Source organism: Diaporthe batatas, assembly GCF_019321695.1.
Source record: "Diaporthe batatas strain CRI 302-4 chromosome Unknown Contig00003, whole genome shotgun sequence".
NCBI classification, from domain to species: Eukaryota; Fungi; Ascomycota; class Sordariomycetes; order Diaporthales; family Diaporthaceae; genus Diaporthe; species Diaporthe batatas.
This window is the reverse complement of record NW_025408550.1, coordinates 6729763-6750324: the sequence shown is the minus strand read 5'-3', so window position 1 is coordinate 6750324 and position 20562 is coordinate 6729763. Positions and strand designations below refer to the sequence as shown.

The window sequence follows — 20562 nt, the reverse complement described above, 5'->3', positions numbered from 1 at the left end:
CTCGATGTACTCCCCGCCGCAGGGAACCAGATCACCGCATGACAGCCCCTCTCCGTGACGACGCCACCGCCCTCTGAGCCGCCAAACCTTACTGCGGCCGCGTCGGCCGGTGGGGTGTATACTAGCATGCTGGTGATGATGGTGTCGTTGTAGGGGCGCTCTTTGCTAATATAGTACCTAAGTAATCCCTTGCCTGAGGGAAGGGGATCCAGTCTACGCCGTGCCCACCGGGCGTGGTGTAGGCGTGGAGCGGGGAGCTGCTATCGACGTAGTCGAGACCGAGCGAGTACAGGAGGTTGCCCACGTAGACGGACACGGCGGCCCCGTCGTCGGTTTTGATGGTGATCTCGGACTCCTTTGTGTCTGCCCAGGTCGGCACGCGCCAAGTATTGCACCAACGGCCCCGAGGCGTCCTCTCACGGTAAGCACTTGAGCTGAGCACGCTATCGGCGACGTTGTGGACTTGACCGACCAGGTGCTCATCCTCAAGCGCGTAGGCCAGCCACCACGACGCCGTTCAAACCAGCAGGGTAAGGCCTCATTCAGATTGCTGTAATCACTTCCTTGACGTCGGGGTCGAGCCACGACGACTCATTGACGAACACGTAGCAGTCATGTTCATAACCAGCCAGGCCACTGGCCAGCGTCTTGGACTCTTCGAGAAGCCACCCGTTGCGCTTCCAGGGTTGATGGACCCCAACGCCAACGGTTTAAGGGCCCATGGTATGAGTTCTTCAGGTTAGGTAGTTTCGTTTCTAACTCCCATATATATAAAACTTACATGGTCTCGAGCGTTTACCACCGTATGAATGCGCCATGTATATTCTTAAATATATATAGAATAGAAGTAAACCTGGTTTGTAGTAAATCCTAACCGGCCTACTTCCCATTCAGATTTCAAACTATCGCGCAGCTTTTTATTCTCATTGAAAGCACACGATCCATGCTGCTAAGGGGGGGGGCCTGGGATTGGAAAATCCCGGTCAGCTGAGCCATGATGCACTTATGGGCCGCGAGCTGCGAGCTGACCAATTAGATTTGGGCTCAAAGCGAAAGGATTCACGTAGGATTCATGGCAATAAACCCCTGGCTGCTCTTGGTAAATGTTTGACTGCTGGGAGGAAATTGAAGTTCTTCCGGGCAAAACATACACGCGAGGAGAGAAAGCTGGCCCTCTCTAGATCGTCACTAGCACGCACCCTTTCGGCCCAGAACACCGCGACTAACCAGACAAGCCAGAGTCAGGCTTCCAAGGATTTACCTGGTCTCCCGCTCCCTCCCACGCGACACCGCATAGAAAGACACAATGCTGGCCCTAGCTATTCCCACCATTGCGACGGCCCTTCTCACACTTTCGGCGCGTGTCCAGGCAGCATGTTACAACGTTGACGGGTCGGAACAAAACGACCAGTCCTTCACAGCATGCGACCCTGGCGCCGGAGTGAGCGCCTGCTGCGCAAACAATAAAGGATCCAGGTCGGACCTGTGCCTGTCCTCAGGTCTCTGCTACGCGCAGGACGGCAACTTCCGAGGGCTGCTTTATATGAACGGCTGCACAGACGAGTCCGGCTCGGCCTCGGAGTGCCCGCACTTTTGTCCAGACCGTCCGTCTCCCCTACTCAGCAAGCGCCTCTGCCGGGCTGCATTGTGTGACCGCGTGGGCTGACCCTTGAGCCTCGCAGAAACTACCAACTTCAACGGCGGGTCGCCAGTAAAATCGTGGAATGTGCTGCAGTGTAACAAGGGTGTCTTCTGTTGCCGAATGACGTCGGATACGGAGAACTGCTGTTCTAACAGCTCCGCCCTGGTCACGTCCGACATAGGGACTCTCCTGGTGGCCGCCACGGCGACAACGACTATCAGCGCTGCCACAGGGGCGGCGACGACCACGAGCGCTGCGGGGACCGCCCAGGCATCGGACGGCGATGGCGCCACGTCGACGCTGACGCTGCCATCGTCCTCGTCAGCGCCATCATCGGAATCGGAAGCTTGCCCAAGGGACAACACGGCTGTCGTCGGCGGCGCTGTTGGAGGTGTACTGGGCGCTGCGCTGCTGGCATCACTCGGGGCTCTCATGTTCGTTGTAAAGCGCAGGAAGGACGACAGCCCGGCCTCCCCACAGTACCCGGCCTACCCGCAGAGCTCAGCCTACCCGCCCGTCCATGGATATCATGTGAAGCCCGACCAGCAAAACTATCCTCCAGCTCAAGAGCTCCCTGGCAGGGAGAGGCAGATGTATGAGATGTAGCCATGACCTTGTCTGAATGCAGGGAAGCCTTGTAGGTTGCTGTTCTCAAGGCAGTGGGCGCGTCTGGGGTCTGGGATCCTTCGTGCCCGGGGGATTGGATTGCTCAAGCTTCTGAGACAATTATTATTATTCCAAAACACCTGTCAACTACTAGAATAGATAGAATAGAGCACCAGAGTCGGGTGGGTCCGTCGAGAGCAACGCCTCAAGTGCTCCCAGCCTTGTCTGTACGGCACGAGGCTAAGGCCATGTACCCACAGACGCACTGTATTTTCTCTAACTAGGCATATTATTATTCGCATTGTATTTTCTTTTAAAAAAATGCTAGGTCTTGAGCGTTTACCACTATATAAAGGCGCTATATACGATTTATTTGTGTGGGGTTTAGAAAAAGAAACCACCACTAGTACGGTGCCTTTGACAAATACCTCCACGACACATTTAATCACCACAAGATCATATTTTAGACTTCCAGGCATGAGCCCCTTTATCGAAAGGCTCTTTTGTGACTATACACTTTGTACTGCAAGTTGCAAACAGCCTAACGAGCGCTCGAGATGTTCGAAGGACTCGATCGACCCCGTGTATCGCATGGACTATTCCTGTAACACAGCCATATTAAGACTTCAGAAAACAGTGCGAAACCTTCATTGTGGAGCCCCTGTGGCTCATTTACCTTCTTATCGGGTTATCCCATACGAGGTTTTCCCATACGAGGCAGTTTCGTAGGAAATTTACAAACAGCAAAGTAAGGGGGAGAGTTTCTTCAAAGGAGATTGGCTTGTAGCAGGCTATCCCATACAAGGTTATTCCATCGGAGGGCTCCCTATAGCCTATGGGACAGTCCCCAACAGGAGGTCATTCCATAGGAGCTTACTCTGAAGGAGGCTATCCTAGAGGCGGCTGCTACATAGAAAGTCGTTGAATAGAATGTTGTTGCATAAGAGTTTATCTTGGAGGAATTTTGAAAGTGAGGACTGCCTTGGTGGTCTACCATAGATCGGACCTCCGAGCAATGCTAAGTACCTAGGTACCTAGGTTGGTACTAGTTGTGCTCTAGATTGTAGCGTCCACTGGCATCGCGAGAAGGAACTAGTCGGCCTCCCGAAGCGTACTGTGGTAAGCCATAGTCGCATGTTGGCCGCATAGCCGTACCATGCTTCCAACATTGTCATGCACCAGACCAATTGAGTGTCGAGTCGGACGGCTGCGTCGACAACGGTCGTAGACAAACAGATACTTGAGTGTGATCTACCAGACAACATGTCTCCTGATCTAAATACAAGATGCGATTAGACATGGCTCAGTCATGGCTCAGTCAAGATATCAGTCCTGCAGCGTGGTAAGGAAGCACATGTCTGCCAAGACGTTGCGTTGCGTACGCGCCAAGGCCCAGCCCGCATACAGGGATGCGGGAGGAGCGAATCTCGGCCAAGCATTGTGCAGGTGGAGTGACGTATGGACCAAGTGCGACCCTCGGCCGCCCTGGCTCGCAAGTAGCGATTCGCCTACAGGCTGCCAGGGCTGCCTCCAGAGGGGCGACCGGGGCCATCAGTCGGCTGCGCCTCCATCGCCGATTTGTTGACTTGCAGACTACAAATACAACCACCAGCTAGCTGCCTGTCTTGCGCAATTTGTGACTGTGCCACGGTCAACTCTGAATCATAGTCACCCACCAAATCCAAACCCAATCTCGAGATCCAGATCTGAACCCAGATCTGAACCCAGATCGGCCGCCACACCACACCACTTACACCAGCCGACAGGCCCATCGCAAGCATGGCCAGCACTGCCAGCGCCGTTCTCCTCATCATCATCACCCTCTTCTGTAAGATTCCTTTCCGTATGGCCCCGACAAGGCACCAGGAAACGCGCTGCTAACTCGGATGCCAGTCCCCCCAGTGGGCGTCCTCATCGTCGCTGGCTGCGGAGCTGATGTCCTGATCAACATCTGCCTCACTTTGCTCGGGTACGTCCAAACCGACCTCTTCCCCCTCCATGTGCCGCGGCTAACACGATGCCCCCCACCTGAACAGCTACATCCCCGGCCACATCCACGCCTTTTACATCCTCTACGTCTACTACAGCCGCGCCGACCGCCCCAGCCCCGAGCGCGCCCCAGGCATCTACTCCGACCGGGTGCAGACGGGCGGGCACGGCTACCCGGCGGGCGCGGGCGCGGGCGGGGGCGGATACGGCACCATCAACAACCCGCCACCCCCGCAGGGCGCCTAGAAGGTGTCCGCCAGCATCTGCTCTGGCTGCCTGCGCGGCCGGATCTACCTGCAGCCGCCGGGCGTCGACGATGCGAGCCGCTGGGCCTGGCGCCTCGTCTGTTGGAGCATGCAACACGAGGTCAACGGCGGTGTTGTGGTGTGTCCCTACCCACCGCGCCCGGGGGTGATCACCGACTGGTGCTGTAGCGCTTGTCGGAGGCGGCAGGAAGGCGGGATTGTCGTCGCGGCTCAGCAGAATGGGCATGCCTGATAGGGAGGGGGCTGTTGGGTTCGGCTGGCAGGCTTACGTGGGGGTTTGTATAACGGATGACCAAGTCTTAGTGAATGATACCTTATTTCGAGAGAACTCGCCCTGGTTGGACTCTTTGAATGCTGGTCCTGATACGTGCTACATCGTGCCATGTCGTACTGAGGCTGGCGTTGTCGAGGTGGACTGTATATGAGAGAATGTCGTGACAGGTCAATTTGGTTATTGTGCGATCTCCGTTCACTCACCACTTGGCAGACGCTTAACACGCTCACAAAACGCCAGGAATCAGCGGGATATCACTTAGTTCTATGCTGTGTACCAGTAGAGCCCGTTTCTCAGTATGCAAAATATTAATCTCGACAGTGCGCCAGCTCGTATTCTTATGAGAAATGCCCAAAATGATAGCCCAGAACAACCAAGCAACACAAGAGGTATTAGTGGCCATGGAAACGCTCAAAATCTAGAAAAGAGACACCAGTGCGGCCACACCGGCCACAAACCCAACAACAGAAGTGGCGGCCGCTGGCCTGTTGGGCTCGCCGGCGCTCTTGGACGAGCTCGACGTTGACCCGCTGCACTCGCCCTTGAAGCCGGATGCGCCATCGCTGCCGGAGGGAATGGCCTGCTCGTTGGTGCCGCACTCGACATACTGCGCCATGGAGATCTTCATGTTGGCTTGGTCAAAGACAACGTACGCAGAGCGGAGAAAGGTGTCACCCAGGAGCGCAGTGATTCCCTGGTCGGACTCGACTGCCTGCACGCCGAGGATGCACTGGTTGGCACCGGCGCTCACGATGAATTGGCTAAAGGGCACGCTGACAGTGACGCCGTCGAACTCAAAGTCCAGCGACCCGTCCGTGTCTTGGAGGCCGCAGTCCACGATGAGCAGGCCCGACGACGTGTCCTGCTGGGCGTTGAAGTCTTGCGCCATGCTGCGCACGACCTCGGTCGGGAGCAGGCACAGGCTGGAGCCCGTGTCGAGCACGACGCTCAGGTCGCTCTTGGAGTACTTGTTGGATGTACTCCCGCTCTTGAAGGTCAGGCTGTTCATCTGGGTCGAGTACCGCTGGATGTCACCGTTGGCCGGGCTCTGGATGGTGCTTGTGGCGAGCGACCCCGAGAACTTCTTGGTGTCCACGCCCCCAAAGACGATGTTCCCGCCCGCGGTGTCGCTCGTGCCCAGCGCCACGGAAAACGCCTTTGTGTTTGTCACGCCCTGTGCGGCCAGCTGGTCGACAAAGTTGGGGTAGTTCAGGTTGACGCCGTTGCCAAAGCCCAGGCCCAGGATTCCCTCACTGAGCCCTTGGGACTCGGTGGCGACGCCAAACTGCACATCCGTCATCTTCGTACCCGCGCCGGGTATTCCAATGCTGTCGACGACATACTGGATGTCGACGGCGCCGGAGCCGTAGGTGATCTGGGAGGTCTCCTGGGTGACATTGGATGTTGTGGATGTCCTGGGGTTGTACATGCCATTCTCGGTGCAGTCTTGCTGTTGGGATTGGGCGAAGGAGCGGTCGTTGCAGTTGGGGTCCACAAACAACTCGTCGGACCCCGTGTCGATGGCAACGTTGACTGACTGGGCATTGGAACCAAAGGTGAGCTCGATCAGGTAGCTGGTATCCTGCTCGTTGATGAGGGAAGCCGTGGCGTCGCGGGCTGCAAGTGTCCTTGATCCCCGTCTGATGGGGAAGGAGACGAAGCCGGGGTTTGTGGTGGTGGTGGTGGTGGTAGTGACGTCGCGAGTCGGAATTCGAGTGGCCACGACCACTGGGAGGGCCAAAGCCAGCAGAGTTTGTAATCGAGTTGCCATTGCCGTTGTGTCTGTGGGCTGGGGTTCCCAAGGTTCAGCGGGAAAGAGGAGCCAGTGTCCGGGGTAGATAAAGGACGGAGCAAGATTGAGAGTAAAGGGGAGCCAGCCGGTAGCAAAGTGGTGCTGGCAAGATGGTGAGTTGACGAGGTCTAGAAGACGGCGGGCAGCGGTTGTAAAGTGTCTGCCGAGAGCCTGAGTCTGGACAACAAGCAAAGCCACAGAGACACAGCAGGCAGTCAAGCAGTGAAGGAGGTGGGCGGGCGGGCGAGCGGTTTTGTCCGAGTGAGGCTGAGCAATGGACGAGGGATCTGGACCAGTTCAGACGTTGCAGGTCTGGACTTGTTGGAGACGGCGAGACTGACAGGCTCGGAGGCAGCTGGGGGCGCCGGCCGATGATGCGTTGCCTGCAGCAGGAAGGTGGCTGGCAGGGAACTGGGCACCTGGGACACCTGGGGCACTGACACACGGTGACGCCATGCCTGCTTGCCTCGACTTTTGCAGCCTGCCCGGCGGGCAGACGGGCAGACGGGGTGTGCTTCGGGGCGTGTTCAAGATTGCTAGTGGAGTGGCGGGTGGAGAGGCAGCCCAGGCCTGAGGGCGTACCCCGTATTGAAGCCAATCCACCCCGGCTAGCCGCGTGTCCCAGGCAGCCGGTATCCCACGCTGCTTGTCATGCAGACCTGCAAAGACCAGTCCTGCCACTCTCGACTCTGCCCAGTCTCGACTCTGATGGCTGCCTGCCAGCCATGGGACCGGACCGTTCAGCTGTGAGCTCCCAGCAGTACCCAATAAGTTGTTGCGCAGTGGATGGCATCATCCAGAATGCGATTTAAGCTTTTACAAGCAATGCCAAGCTTCTCTCGGCTCGCCTTGGGTGGCGCATGTGTCCCACGGCCCTTGACCTTCTTTGGCCTGGTGGTTTCCGCACTGGACACCGACTGCCCTGAACCGAGAGAAATACCTGCGCACTCGGAGACGTCCTTGCAGCCCATTTGAGACGGGCACTTGCGCGTCGGCCTTGCTGGAACCCACAAGCGGGCAATGCTGCAATGCTGCAATGCCATCCTGTTTCCTACCGACAGAGTTTCAGGGCGCCGCGCCCACAGCCACCATTACCCGCCTGAAGGACCGGCTGATTCGGCGCGGAGACAGGGCGAGCATTCTCCTGGGCGGCAGTGCTGATCCTCCCACGTTTCCCAACGGCCTGTCGCGCCACGCCGTTCAATGTCTTACACTGTACACTGTTTGACTGTACAACCTTTCATGTGTTGGTTGCCGCCCGCCGCCCGCATCTTTGTCTCACTCGCGGCCAATGACATGATGCGGATCGACTGAGGACGGTCTCATGGGCACGTTGCTAGGTCCGTCTCACGCCCAAACACACCAGACAAGCGCCAGTGCAGTCGAGGCTCATGCCCGACGTAGCCGCTTCGGGAACAGATGAACTGCCCAAGTATTTTGGACGGACCCAACAACCAGACAACATACTGTGTCCGTCCCGTAAGGGGTTGTATCGTCCCGTCGACCTGACCTCGATTGTGCCGAGTGCTACAGACCTGCTATAACCCTCAGCTCGCCTGGGCAGAGGCGAGACACGACCGTCATGTGACGGACCAATTTTCTGTCTCGAACCAACATTCCACTGCCTTTTGACCTCTGTTCGCCGCACTTTTCCACCATCCAGGTCGGCAGACGCAACCACAGGCAGTGCGTAGGGTCACGGTAGTACCGTTCAATTCGCTCAATTCATAACTGTTAGGTATACTGAACAAAAAATGCGGCCCAGACCACAAAAGGAAAAAGCCCTAATTGAATGCAAACCCCTCAATGAGCGCCGTGGGGCGAATGAGACCGACCGAGTCGCACAAGGCGTGGACGCCGTAAGCACTGTACCGTTCCCAACTCCAGACAATGCGAATGTAACCACACGTTAACGTCCCACCTGACCATGCATCGCATCATGTTATTCATTACAGCACCCCCTCAAGCCTTCTAGGCTTGGTATGATGCCGCGTTTCCGTTCTCCTCGACTGCGTCCTCCTTGGCCTGGCCCGTTTTGGAGTACAACTTGAACTGCAAAAAGATGACCGCGTCCTCGGCGATCGTTCCGAGCGAGCCCAACAGCCAGGGCAGGGCCTTGAGAAGGTAGCCGCCGTCCTGGGAGAACGCCACGAGGCTGGCGCCGTACGTGAGGTTTCCGGTGAGGGACAGGAGGAAGAACAGCAGTGCGAGGCCTATCGACACGCAGGTTAGCTCTTGGACCCGTGACACGGGTCTTCTTTTACCCAACACATACCCTCGGTGGATTTCTCCCGCCAGTTCTTGATGATCTGTGGGATGCGCGCGCACAGATAACACAGCGCGCTGACGTAGCCCAGAGCCATCCCCACCACCATCATCACTGAGTCTTTGCCCGTCTCCCTCGGCTCAGATCCAGCAGGGTCCTGGGCGCCTCCGTCGTCTGAAGACAGCACCTCCCGGCTGACGAACCAGGCCGCGACGCCGAGCGCATACACCGCCACGAGGCTCAGTGTGTTGGTCAACCACGGGCTCCGCAGCGGTGTCTCGTCCTCGCCCGTGACGATCCTAGTCAGCGGGTCCAGGTTCGAGGAGCCCCGCCGAACAGAGTGGCGCCTGTGGCTTCCCGGCAGGCCCCCGGCACCGGAACTCGACCGCCTACGGGCGAGGAGGGGCTCGTCTTCGGTGGCCTGCGCCTGCAACGATGCCAGTTGCTCCCGGTGCCTCCGTCGGGCGTTGACGGCATTATAGTATAGGGACTGGGTGATGAGGATCACGTCGGCGACACAGAAGTAGATGCCTATCGCGATCGCGGAAGGGGCGAGGTTTGTGACCAGGGCGCCTGTCGCACAGAGCCGGTCAGCTTGGCGGTGAAACAGCAGGCGCGCATGCGCACGTGCAGCAAAGGTGGTGCGATAAGGGCGTCCTGTGGCTGAGATTGCCCGGTGAGGTGAAGATATGCCGGGGCGTACATACCAGCGAGGTTTGTGATGTCGCCGAGGAGCCAGATAAAGAGGAAGCCCATCGAGAGGCCGTCTGCGCTCTGAGCTTTGTAATTGGTGACAAGCTGCGGAAGCTGTCCCGGAAGTTAGGACTTGCAGCCAGGGGCCACTGGCATTGGGGGGAGCAGGCTCACGAGCAAACATATCCATGCGACCAGACTGATGCAGCCGAATATGCCAGACAAAGATTCACCGACGTCTGGTGAAGCTGTCACGGCCGCGACCATCTTGACGGCGATGTTGGCCATGGCGGTGGGAATGTGTGCGTGTGAGCGTATCTGAGGATCGTCCTACAGCTTCGAACCAATTGAACAGTTCTTGGGGGAAATGTTGATGGGAAAGGAGATGGGTCGGCAATGCCAGGCATGTGTTGTCAGGAGAGGAGTTGAAGGATTTGCTCTCCAAAAGAGTCAGGTGGTGAAGATCTGGATGGATCAGGGTCAAGGTCAAGTGAGTGGCTTGGGCTGCTTGGATGGTCCCGCGACTCGAATGAGTGAAAGGGCCTTATCGCGCTCAAAGTTACTCAGTTGGCGCAAAAGATAAGCCCCCATGCCGGGGCCGGGCCACTACCTAGGCAGCCTAGGTAGGGCTCGCTGCCAGATTAAGTTTAACGCGGCCCAAAAGCCTGCAGCTGTCCCGCGATTTGTGGCTGCACGGATCGCCAGCTGCTACTGCCCCCAGGGTGCAGCTGGGTGCTTCGCAGCGGCAGATGGACCTGTGACTTGGGGCTTTGAAAAGCGCCTCTGCTCATTGGGCGCCTGCCGGTTTGGGCCGCTTGGGCGAAGGGTTCTCAGCGGGCAGGGCGGGAAGGGCGGCTAAGACCGGGGCCGGGACGATTGATTACCTGAGAGTCAAGGCCCTGACGTAGGGTGCTGTGGTGCCCCTAACCCGGTGTTCATCCAACAAAACGCGGGACATTTGCAACGAACGGATCGGAGCAGGCAACTTTCACGTTCATGACGCCGTTGAAACAGCGATGGGAGCGTTTTGTTTCCCGGGTCATCCTCGAGTCAGCGGAATGCGAAGATCAACGTCTCAGTACCCAGGTAAGATTCATGGTAGGTCGCTCGCGATATGCGCGTGGGGGGTCAGTGAGTCGCAGATCCATTCGCTGTCGTTGGCCGTCGGCAACGCGCCTGTGCCCAGGTTGCCGGATCAACTGACACTCCTTGCGCGGGCGATCAGCACTCGCTCCCACGCGTACCCCTTTCAACCAGCCGGGGACGATCGTCTCTGTGGCTTCTGATTGTTTTCATACGTCTTTCTTGCGACGAGATCATCTCCAGTCATTCATCCCAAATTGTTGGCATTTCTCAAATAGACATGAAGCTCCTAGGCGTTGCCGTCTTGGGCCTGTTGGCCGCCCCGGAAGTGCTCGCATGGGGAGGTGAGCAGGCGTCCTGGCGCCCCGATCTGTACAGCCCTGGCGCATCCGGACCACGTGCTAATGTCTCTAGGCTTTGGGCATATCACGATTGCCTATGTCGCCAGCAACTTTGTTCAGCCGCAGACGACAAGTTACTTCCAAACCCTCCTGCGAAACGACACCGCCGACTACCTCGCGAACGTGGCCACGTGGGCCGACTCGATCCGCTATACGAAATGGGGCCATTACACAGGCGTCTTCCACTTCATCGATGCAAAAGATGACCCGCCCAACAACTGTTCCGTCGACCTCGACCGCGACTGCAAGGACGAGGGCTGCGTTGTGACGGCGATCCAGAACTACACCTCGCAGGTTCTTGATCCCTCCGTGCCGCTGTGGCTGCGAGCACAGGCCGCCAAGTTTGTGATACATTTTGTCGGAGATATTCACCAGCCCCTGCACGACGAAGATGTGTCCAGAGGTGGGAACGGGATCCACGTGCTGTTCGAAGGGCGCGAGCTGAATCTCCACCACGTCTGGGACAGCTCGATCGCGGAGAAGTGGGTGGGCGGCATTAGGAGGAAACCATATCATGAGGCGCAGTTGTGGGCGGATGAGCTTACCGGCAAGATTAAGGATGGCGACCTGAAGGCCCAGAGCAAGACCTGGCTGGATGGCATGGATTTTGCTAATCCCATTGAGACCGCCCTAGGCTGGGCTAGGGAAGGAAACGCATACGTCTGTTCGCATGGTAAGCATCTCGTTCTTCTCCTTTTCCATCTCGTGGCTGGGTCTGGAGGCTTGATGATGAAGCACGGGCCCTCGTTGATCTACGCCAAAGCTCCGTTTGGTGGCGTTTTGTCAACCCTTTCGAGGAATTTGCTAACAAATATCTAGTCCTCCCAGAGGGACCAGCGGCCATCGTGGGACAGGAGCTAGGTGGGGAGTATTACGAGAAGGCTGCGCCGGTGATTGAATTGCAGGTTGCCCGTGCAGGATTCCGGCTTGCGGCATGGTTGGATTTGATGGTGGCGGCGCTCAAGGTCGAAGCCGAGCCCGAGTTATGATTGGGGCATGTATGCGCAGGCTCATTTCAGTTCACGTTATAACAAATCACCCTCCTCCACGAGGGACCGCGCCCCTTGTGAACAACCAGGAGCGTATTCGCAGCATCTGCGTCTGGAACTTTCTGGAGTCAAGCACGATGGTGTATGATCTGACGATGCAAAACGGCTTGTGTTCCCCTCAGTCCGGTTGCAGATGTGCAATAACCCCAACTTGGCACCCGGACTGGTAGCTGCCACATCCTCAAGTTCAAACGATCTCTTGTGCCGCGTGTCGTGCCTTTTCCTGTCAAGGCCTGTCATCCTAGCACGGGTATAGCCCGTCTGGTGGCTCAGGCCTGGTTCCCCGAGTCGTGACGCCACCTAGGCACAGGTCGGCAGCTGGTAATGGTGGATCGTGAACAGACCAGCACAGAAGACAAGCAAAACTGACAAATTGTGCCAAAGTCAGTTTGGTGAGGGAGACCGCGCGCGCCCACAGACCTTCGACGTAGTCGGTTGATGATTGTCATGGCGGCGACTGCCAAGCCGACTCAGGCTGGCGAGCACATGTGTGGAAGCCGTTTAGGCATTGCGGAAGAGCAGGAGGATTCCTTGACTGAAGCTTGACGCCGGGGTTTTTGACGTCGAGTCGACAGACGAAAGCCTATCGGGTAGGCTTGGCGGGCCGTGTCGATGCAGGTACGGCCTCGAACTTTGGGCTTGGGCGGGATGCGACCGACGGCCTGGGTCCCGACCCGCACGCAGCGGGCTCGGAATGAGGTCATGGTAATATCTGGGGCCGGGCTATAGCCCACCTGGGTGAGAGCAGAGGGCAAGCCAGGGATGTCCGGACTATAACCGAAGTCAGTCTCGCCGACTGGCCGACCAATCCTACTCTGCGTCCTCGCAGGGGCAGTCAAACAGCCAAGGTGTTTTGGGTGGTCCAAGAGGGCGACTCTTCGCGACTTGACGCCTTGGGTGCCCTCGTAGAAGACTGTCGCTCGTCTCGTCTATAGGGCTCATTCGCCGTACATACGGCCCATCAACGTGGTGTCGACGACTAAAGAAACATTTGGCGAGATGCGCGTGTTGGGTTTTACAACGAGTCGAATCCCCGGCTCCACCCCGTTGAGACTTGGCCTCAAGAGGGCGGACAGGGTGGGCTTCCACTTGTTTTCTTCCCGGAATGTGGAGTGGCCCGTGGCTTGTCCCACTGCCCAGAGCGAGGCCAAGGCCAAGGTGCGCTAGCCGATCCCATTGTTGTATGAGCTCGAGGTTTGGTGCCGAGATGCAACAAGGTCGGCCGAACGCTTGGAGGGAGGGGGGCCGAGACAGAGACAAGATGACAGATTGTCCGATGGTATTTGGCGCTGGCCGACGCATTTCAGACCATTAGCTGGAGGCTTACTCTGTACTCCATTCCATGCGCAGCAGATAGCAGGCCGCCATTGCCGACATGCCCATTGCGAACCGAGTTCAGCCACGACCCTGTAATTTACGGCATCCCGATTGCCGACAAACGAACATGATCTCCTCTGTCAGGCGCTGCACCCTTGGGGGAATCATCTCTGGACCAAACGGCGAACGCTCTCATAGCGCTGGTGCGAGAGTCAGCAAACTTCGATCGTCGCAGGGGCAGAGGGGCAGCGAGGTAGCAAACAAGTACCTCGTGCGAACCAGGCTGCTGGCGACGCCAGGGAGAGGAGCCAGGGAGCGTGTGGTGTTTGGACCCCAAGCCACAGTCCCAAACACTCTGACACTACATAGGTCTGTACAGAGAGTATGGTGGTACATGTAGCGCCGCACTCAAGTGCTGGGGAGGGGTGGTATACCGTACCTGTACCGCCCATGCGCAGAGCCCCTGCGGCTGCGCGGCTGCGGTGCCAAGCCTGGGAGGAGCCAACTACCTAGGGTAAGTAGGGACATAGGTACCTATGGGCACGCAGGCAAGACTGGCGCAGGCTGGCTGGCTGGCTGGCTGGCAGGCAGGCAGGCAGGGCGCTTGGTCGACGGGAACATCTGAGGCGTGGTTTCGCCTCATCGGCCCCTGGGATGAAGGACATCCGAAACCCAGGGTGCCTGATCGCCCGGTGTGGGCCAATCAGCACCACGGCTGGCGCCGTGGCCCCGCTGCCACAGCCCGCTAGGCAGGGGCCCAGTTAATAACCTCTGACAATTTGAGCCGCATCAACGTCAAGGACACCAGGGCACCTCCTCGTGAACTCCACCCCAACCTGCGCCGTCGTCCGTCGTCCGTCGTCCTGGGCCCGAACCAGCCTCTCGGCCTCTGCCTGGCACCCAGTCCTCAATTATCAGACACGTCCCGGCCAGGCTTAACGCCGTGGGCAGCAGCCTATCAGGCTGCACCATCCTGATCGTCCGGACTGGCCGTGCCTGAGATGCCCTGGGGCCAATCCCGGCTGCTCGCTACCCTCTCCGAACCAGTCCTCGCCCAGCAAAACAGACGAGATGGCTGCCATCCGTATCAGCTCCCTCATGCCCGGGTCCTGCCTGCCTGGCTGGGTGGCTGGGCTGGTACTTGAGACGGTACAACGGCCCGTGCCAAGATCGACTTAAGATGGGCGCAATGATGCTCATCATTGCTGCTCTGCCCCTTCAGCCCTGCCCATCATCTCCACCCCGTCTCGCATCCTCGGCCTGTCCCCTGTCGTCGCATCTGCTCCCGTCATGGGCACAGGGGCCCCATTGGCCATTGGCCATTTGCCATCATGCCCTTGCCTCTGCGCTGCGGCGCTCCCTGATCCCCTTGATGCACTCCTATCTACCCCCCAAAAAAGAAAAATGGCTCTCGCGGGCCAGCATCAAGTACCCACGGTGGGGGGGGGGCTGTGACTGTGTGTACAAGCGGGAGTGCAGGAGCCTGGTTTAACCTTAAAAGGCCGTCGCAGGGATGCAGCCCTGTTGGGACAAGATACTCCAGTACTCGACTAGTCCACAAACCCCTGCGTCTCGCTCCCTGGCTGTGGGGCACTCTCCCGTGCAGAGGCGGCTCGCCTCCTTCCCATGTGCCATGTGCGCCCTCCCACGGCCGTAATCGTGAGCGAGCAGACACAGACAGAGGCCCGCGACGGTGTCCACCCTGCCCACTTAAACACATCCCGGCAGCGCGCCTTCTTGGCGATGGGGACAAGCGAAACCAGTCAAGCATCTGAATATAAAGCGGCCGGTCTTGGCTTGCCCACAGCTATATCTAAATTCCCCCCTCGCTCCTCGCCCACATTCTTTTACGCTCTTTAACTGTTCGACCTGTCGTCTCATCTACTTTCTATCGTCGCGCGCTGGTTGTGTATTTCTTTTACATTCGTTCGCTCTCTTCGTCGGATGTAACGGGGTTTTCTGTCGTAAACCTCGTCGTCATTCCTTTCCACACGCGCACGTGTCAACCTCCATATATTACTTTTTGGTCTGGTACCAACCATCGTCCAGGACGGCGGCTTCATTTCTCCAACCGACTAACAAGCCAACTTTAATTCTCGACACACATCTACCTCCAAGATGCAACTAAACACCCTCGTCTTCGCCCTTATGGGCTTCTCTGCTGCTATCGAGGCCTCTGCCATCCACCGACACCAGGACGGTCTCCTGGTCTCGAGGCAATTCGGTGGTGGGTTTGGCGGCGGACGTGGCGGCGGACGCGGCGGTGGTGGACAGGGTCAAGGTCAGGGAGGCCAGGGAGGCCAGGGCCAAGGCCAGGGGGGTCAGGGTCAACAAGGGGGGCAGGGTCAGAATGGTCAGAATGGTCAGAATGGTCAGAATGGTCAGAATGGTCAGAATGGTCAGAATGGTCAAAATGGCCAGAACGGTCAGAACGGCCAGAACGGCCAGAACGGCCAGAACGGCCAGAACGGCGGCGGCAACAACAACAACAATGGTGGTAACAGTATGTGGTGGCGATGACCCTGTTTCTCTCGCGAACGCAGTTCTAATTGTTCACAGACGGTGCTCAGTGTCTGCAGGCCGATGCTGTCCAGGACGGCTCGGCATCAGACGGACAAGAGGCTGGTGCCGAAGAGGGCCAGGCCCCCTCCATTACTGATGCGAACAACTTCATCAACTTCTGCGCCGGCAAGACCTTGACCAATGGCCAGCAGAACAAGCAGGGTTCTTGCAACGGTATCCCCATGGGTGAGATTCCAGCGCAGGGCAACATGGCCTCGACCATCATCACAAGTCCTGTACCCGGCAACGAGCCCCAACCGAACGAGGACTTCGATGTCAACGTCCAGATCGCCAACATGGACCTGGGAACCTTTACTAACCCCGACAACACCTACTACTCTGCTCCCCAGCAGCTCGGAAACGGAGGCGCCGTTAGAGGTCACACTCACGTCACGATCCAGGACTTGGGTAACTCCCTCACTCCTAACCAGCCTCTGGATGCCTCTCAGTTCGCCTTCTTCAAGGGTATCAACGACGCGGGTAACGGCAACGGAGGTCTTAGCACCACCGTCACCGGTGGTCTTCCTGCCGGTAACTACCGTATTTGCACTATGGCCGGTGCTTCCAACCACCAGCCTATTCTCATGCCCGTCGCTCAGCGGTACGCAAGCCTTGTCTCGCTCCTTTTGGTATGACTCCAAAAACAAGAGAACCTCCACTGACATTACTCTTTCCTAGTGGTGCCCAAGATGACTGCGTGAGAGTAAGTTCAAACCCTGCATACGAAGTGTCGTATCGCTCCAAGACTAATTGTTTCAGATTACCATCGGAGGGGGCGGTAACAACAACGGAGGCGGCAACAACAACAACAATGGTGGCGGCAACAACAACCAGGGCCAGAACGGCCAGGGCCAGAACGGACAACAGGGCCAAAATGGCCAACAAGGCCAAAACGGACAACAGGGTCAAAATGGCCAACAGGGACAACAAGGACAACAGGGACAACAAGGACAACAGGGACAACAAGGCCAAGGTGGCCAAGGTGGCCAAGGTGGCCAAGGTGGCCGTGGTCAAGGCGGCCAAGGACAAGGTAATTCCCAATCTTCTCAGGACTCTTCCAACACCGACTCCAATGCCTCCGAACAAGATGGTGCGACTCCTTCTTCATCTGCCACTACACCTTCCAAGACATCAGGCTCCTCTTCCTCCGCTGGTAAAGCAAGTAAAGGTGAAAAAGGACAGAATGGTAACGCCCAACAGGCCGGTTCGGCGGAAGGCAATAACTCGACCGCAACCGCGAACGAGTCCGAAGGCAACGCTAAGAGCGGGTCCTCCTCCTCCTCCTCCTCCTCCGGAGATGCCATCGGTGGCATCTCAGCCCCAGCCGTGACGGATTCCGGCAACCCGGACAGGCCCTTCTCAGTCAATGGCAACACTTTCGTTAATGAAGGAGCCGCCATCCAGCGTGCCTGCGCTATTCAGAACAATGCCTGCGCGGACGCCGTCAATTCAGGAAAAGTCTCCGGCAAGACTGTCGGTGACTGCAATGCACAGGAGCAAGCATGCAATTCCCAGGGCGCGGCATAGAGAGTTTACGGCAGATCTTGAGTCTTTTCTTCCTCCAGACACCCAATGGTGGTCCACTGTCTGTGATACCCCTTATTTGACTGGTTGGCCACCGACCGATCGCTACTGTCTAACTCAAATCGCCACTCTCTATGCCCTTTCTTGCCGTCGGATATTGCATGCTAGGTGGCCTGCCATTTTGATGATGATGATGGATATGATGGGTCTACGAAAGTCTTTTCTTATCCTGCTCCTGCTGCTCCGAATGTCACAATATCTCTCTTTTTGCCCCACGTTTGGCTTACATTTTTCTCTGGAGGAAAAAGCACAACACAGATACGCTTGTAATTTAGAATGGGACGAGAACGCGTTGACGCTACAGTCGTCCGGCGTCAGAAGGTTGAATGAGATGAGATGATACTACAATTTGAGATGAACTTGCTCACGCACGCTTGACTTGCTGCCCCATTGGAACGTAATCAGGGGCTTACATCCCTCCCGCACACTCATGTTTCTGAACAATTCACAGCCCAGTTGTCCTGAAGCATATTTGCAGAGTCGGCGCTGACAGGCCCCAGAATTCAGAGACATGGCTCTGTGGCCTAGCGCGGCCTGCGCATTGTATGAGGATGGGGAAAATGAGATGTCGTCAAACTCGCCAAAACCTGCCGAGAATTTGCCAAGGAGAACCTGGCCAGAAACGAGGACCAAGAAGATCTTGATCGACGGCGCGTTGTCTCAGGTTCCGCGAGATAACCCCTGCCGACCAGAAAGCTGGCATACCCGAGTAGCCATGCATTTACCCGTCTCCACGCGAACTCCTGCGACTTCTCAGCCACGCCTGGGGCCCCTGCACTTCCAGCACCACACCATGTGACAGTGTGAGCACACTCTCGGGGCCGTCCAGCGTATGTTAGAGTTTTTAAGTAATGCTCCGACGAGGGTTCGCCATAATTTTCTGTGCTTTTACCGGGCCCTCCCCGGGTGCATACTTGCAGGTCAACGACAGCACCACTGGCTTCCAAGGGTTGCCCACACCTGACAGGGGCTCGGGAGAACAGGCTCTCAGCTGAGAACTGGGCAACGACTGCATCTTGGCTTCTACCTTCGATAATATTCCAAATCGATTTTCCCAACAGGTCTTTAAAGTTGCTGGGATCCTTTTATTGTATTATTTAGGCCAGCAGAGCCATGTGTAGTCGGTTGTTTTGTGAGTCAACTTCGACCCTGCAGCATGCTGGCAACAACTGGATCGCCAAGATCGCCGAAACAGATCCGCGGTATGTTCTTAGAAGCACACAGGGAGTAAGGGCTCACAGTGATCGCTCGCTGGCATGACAACACATGGCCAGCGTTTTGCAGTCTCAATTGAGTCAGGCATTTGTTTGTGATGTGTTAAAATGACCCCGCTCCTCTGAGCACGACACAGCTAGAGCCTTAGGCAGGGGTGGGTTTGCTCCCCGGGCAATGAGCTCGGTGTCTTCTTATGGTGCGAGGATGGCTTATTAAGAAGCAACTTGCTGTGTGGCTATTGCTGAGCCAGGAAAACCCGAGAGATGGCTTAGCATTCCATCTGATGACTGCGGTGAAGAAGGTGCCATGCGTCTCATTCAATGGACACACTCGATATGTTTATCTCACTGTAAGACAACAGCATATAAGATTATACCTAGGTACTGGAAGCTAGAAATGGTGGTTTTAAGGGGCCCTCTAGCATGATCGTTCCTTTGCGCGCCCATCATCTTTCATGCAGTCCCAGTCCGCCCTAACGTGTGCAACTTCTTAGACGCCGCAATACTATAGTACAGTATGTAAACACCTGGGCAGGCAGGGACACCAGTGCGGGGAACAGAAACGGGACCTTCGTTCTATTGCAGCCCACATTTTGATAAGTGAGCGGGAACATGGAGTGACTCCGATCGACACACGCTAGCTTCCAAGACTGAATTGCCCGAAACGGCTTTGTTTGGGAACTGTACATTAGGTACCTGACTGCACATCCTGGCAGCCTAGGTAAGTACCTAGGTAGGTTGTCCCCAGAGCTCCGCGCGCCCCCGCCGCATGGTGATCGCACTGAAAGCCCCACCGTGTCATCCTCGCAGCTCCTCTTGCTATCCTGGTACCATTCCGCCCAGTCGAAGCTGGCCTGGTGTTGACCGTTTTCTTTCACGCTGACGACGAGTCTCTCCGAGTCAAGGCCAATATCAGACGCCATGACAGTCTTGCCTCTGCGTGATCCACATTGGCGCAGCACTTGTTCTGCGTTGAATGACGAGGACTAATGACGATCATACGCCGAGCGCCGTGTCGACATTGCAATAGACCGCTTTGGAAGTTGTCCGAATGACTTGGTCAGTCATTGTTCCTATTCTCCGAACTTTCAAAGGTTGATGTCGGCAGCTTCTCCTTAGCATGGGGTCAACTGGTCGATGTCACTCATTTAACAGCCATGACAGAAGCATGTTAGGTCCCACGAGTGAGCCCACGAGTGGTTTCATTTCAAATCCACATACCCATGAAATGTATGTGACACCTTCATGCAGTGGTGGACGCTCCAGACCCACTGTTGAAAAATATATCGATGTTGTATTTTTTTCAAACGCTGGGTATGGGAGCTTTTTAATACTGTATGAAAGAGCCATGTATGTCTTCGGACATATACGGAATAGAAGCGAAACCACACATACGGAATAGAAGCGAAACCACATACGTCAAGAGCTTGGAAGACGTGGAACCCGGTTTCATACGGTAGATTCGAAATGGATAGCAGAGGAATAACATGACTTTGCATTACAAGACACCACCACTCTGCTGCGATCCTAGCGCCCAAGCTTGAAAGCTACCCTAGGGTATTTCAGATGTTGCAAAGGAGTACGAAGAGACGCCTGTTCGAGTCATGATCCGCTATCAGAGACAATTGGAGGTCATGTTGCGAGTGCATCAACGCGGGCCCAGTCTGGATCAAGTCGAAATGACCACATGTGAGCAGCGGCTCAAATCTCGCAGACAGGTTGGCCGCAAAAGAAAAAGTACTCGTATATCAATCCTCACAATTAAGACTAGTAATGAGTTTCCTGATGATGTAGAGCCTCAGATCAAATAGCGCGGTTCGCCTT

General features: G+C 56.7%; 6 protein-coding genes across 6 annotated transcripts; 4 read left to right on the top strand and 2 right to left on the bottom strand.

Annotated features, from left to right (window-relative positions):
- Positions 1-1173: 1173 nt before the first annotated feature.
- Positions 1174-2374, top strand: KVR01_002166 (uncharacterized protein). Its single transcript, XM_044783355.1, has 2 exons — positions 1174-1604; positions 1683-2374. The coding sequence occupies exons 1-2, from the start codon at positions 1307-1309 to the stop codon at positions 2246-2248; spliced, it is 864 nt and encodes a 287-aa protein (XP_044647181.1). The 5' UTR covers positions 1174-1306; the 3' UTR covers positions 2249-2374.
- A 1142-nt stretch (positions 2375-3516) lies between these two features.
- On the top strand, positions 3517-5044 carry KVR01_003651 (uncharacterized protein). Its single transcript, XM_044782593.1, has 3 exons — positions 3517-4076; positions 4142-4217; positions 4285-5044. Exons 1-3 carry the CDS (start codon positions 4028-4030, stop codon positions 4481-4483), a joined length of 324 nt encoding a protein of 107 aa, XP_044648666.1. The 5' UTR covers positions 3517-4027; the 3' UTR covers positions 4484-5044.
- On the bottom strand, positions 4808-7347 carry KVR01_003765 (uncharacterized protein). The gene has a single exon (XM_044789655.1). The coding sequence runs from the start codon at positions 6546-6548 to the stop codon at positions 5196-5198; it is 1353 nt and encodes a 450-aa protein (XP_044648780.1). The 5' UTR covers positions 6549-7347; the 3' UTR covers positions 4808-5195.
- A 1193-nt stretch (positions 7348-8540) lies between these two features.
- KVR01_003660 (uncharacterized protein) lies at positions 8541-9816 on the bottom strand (the record flags this gene model as incomplete). The annotated part of the gene is made up of 4 exons (XM_044783821.1): positions 8541-8782; positions 8845-9408; positions 9543-9642; positions 9703-9816. The coding sequence occupies 4 exons, from the start codon at positions 9814-9816 to the stop codon at positions 8541-8543; spliced, it is 1020 nt and encodes a 339-aa protein (XP_044648675.1).
- A 557-nt stretch (positions 9817-10373) lies between these two features.
- On the top strand, positions 10374-13405 carry KVR01_002554 (uncharacterized protein). Its single transcript, XM_044791533.1, has 3 exons — positions 10374-10955; positions 11026-11685; positions 11832-13405. The coding sequence occupies exons 1-3, from the start codon at positions 10892-10894 to the stop codon at positions 11999-12001; spliced, it is 894 nt and encodes a 297-aa protein (XP_044647569.1). The 5' UTR covers positions 10374-10891; the 3' UTR covers positions 12002-13405.
- A 767-nt stretch (positions 13406-14172) lies between these two features.
- Positions 14173-17897, top strand: KVR01_002737 (uncharacterized protein). Its single transcript, XM_044794661.1, has 4 exons — positions 14173-15881; positions 15938-16541; positions 16700-16970; positions 17141-17897. Exons 1-4 carry the CDS (start codon positions 15497-15499, stop codon positions 17465-17467), a joined length of 1587 nt encoding a protein of 528 aa, XP_044647752.1. The 5' UTR covers positions 14173-15496; the 3' UTR covers positions 17468-17897.
- Positions 17898-20562: the final 2665 nt, after the last annotated feature.

Bases quoted from the DNA above. Each gene is read 5' to 3' on its own strand.
- KVR01_003651 (XM_044782593.1), top strand. From the start codon at position 4,028: ATGGCCAGCACTGCCAGCGCCGTTCTCCTCATCATCATCACCCTCTTC. The intron at 4,077-4,141 runs GTAAGATTCCTT...CTCGGATGCCAG, and splicing joins CATCATCATCACCCTCTTCT to TCCCCCCAGTGGGCGTCCTC. The intron at 4,218-4,284 runs GTACGTCCAAAC...CCACCTGAACAG, and splicing joins ATCTGCCTCACTTTGCTCGG to CTACATCCCCGGCCACATCC.
- KVR01_002166 (XM_044783355.1), top strand. From the start codon at position 1,307: ATGCTGGCCCTAGCTATTCCCACCATTGCGACGGCCCTTCTCACACTT. The intron at 1,605-1,682 runs GTCCGTCTCCCC...TGAGCCTCGCAG, and splicing joins CCCGCACTTTTGTCCAGACC to AAACTACCAACTTCAACGGC.
- KVR01_003765 (XM_044789655.1), bottom strand. From the start codon at position 6,548: ATGGCAACTCGATTACAAACTCTGCTGGCTTTGGCCCTCCCAGTGGTC.
- KVR01_002554 (XM_044791533.1), top strand. From the start codon at position 10,892: ATGAAGCTCCTAGGCGTTGCCGTCTTGGGCCTGTTGGCCGCCCCGGAA. The intron at 10,956-11,025 runs GTGAGCAGGCGT...TAATGTCTCTAG, and splicing joins GGAAGTGCTCGCATGGGGAG to GCTTTGGGCATATCACGATT. The intron at 11,686-11,831 runs GTAAGCATCTCG...ACAAATATCTAG, and splicing joins CGCATACGTCTGTTCGCATG to TCCTCCCAGAGGGACCAGCG.
- KVR01_002737 (XM_044794661.1), top strand. From the start codon at position 15,497: ATGCAACTAAACACCCTCGTCTTCGCCCTTATGGGCTTCTCTGCTGCT. The intron at 16,542-16,699 runs GTACGCAAGCCT...TAATTGTTTCAG, and splicing joins CTCATGCCCGTCGCTCAGCG to ATTACCATCGGAGGGGGCGG. The intron at 16,971-17,140 runs GTAATTCCCAAT...AACGCCCAACAG, and splicing joins TCAAGGCGGCCAAGGACAAG to GCCGGTTCGGCGGAAGGCAA.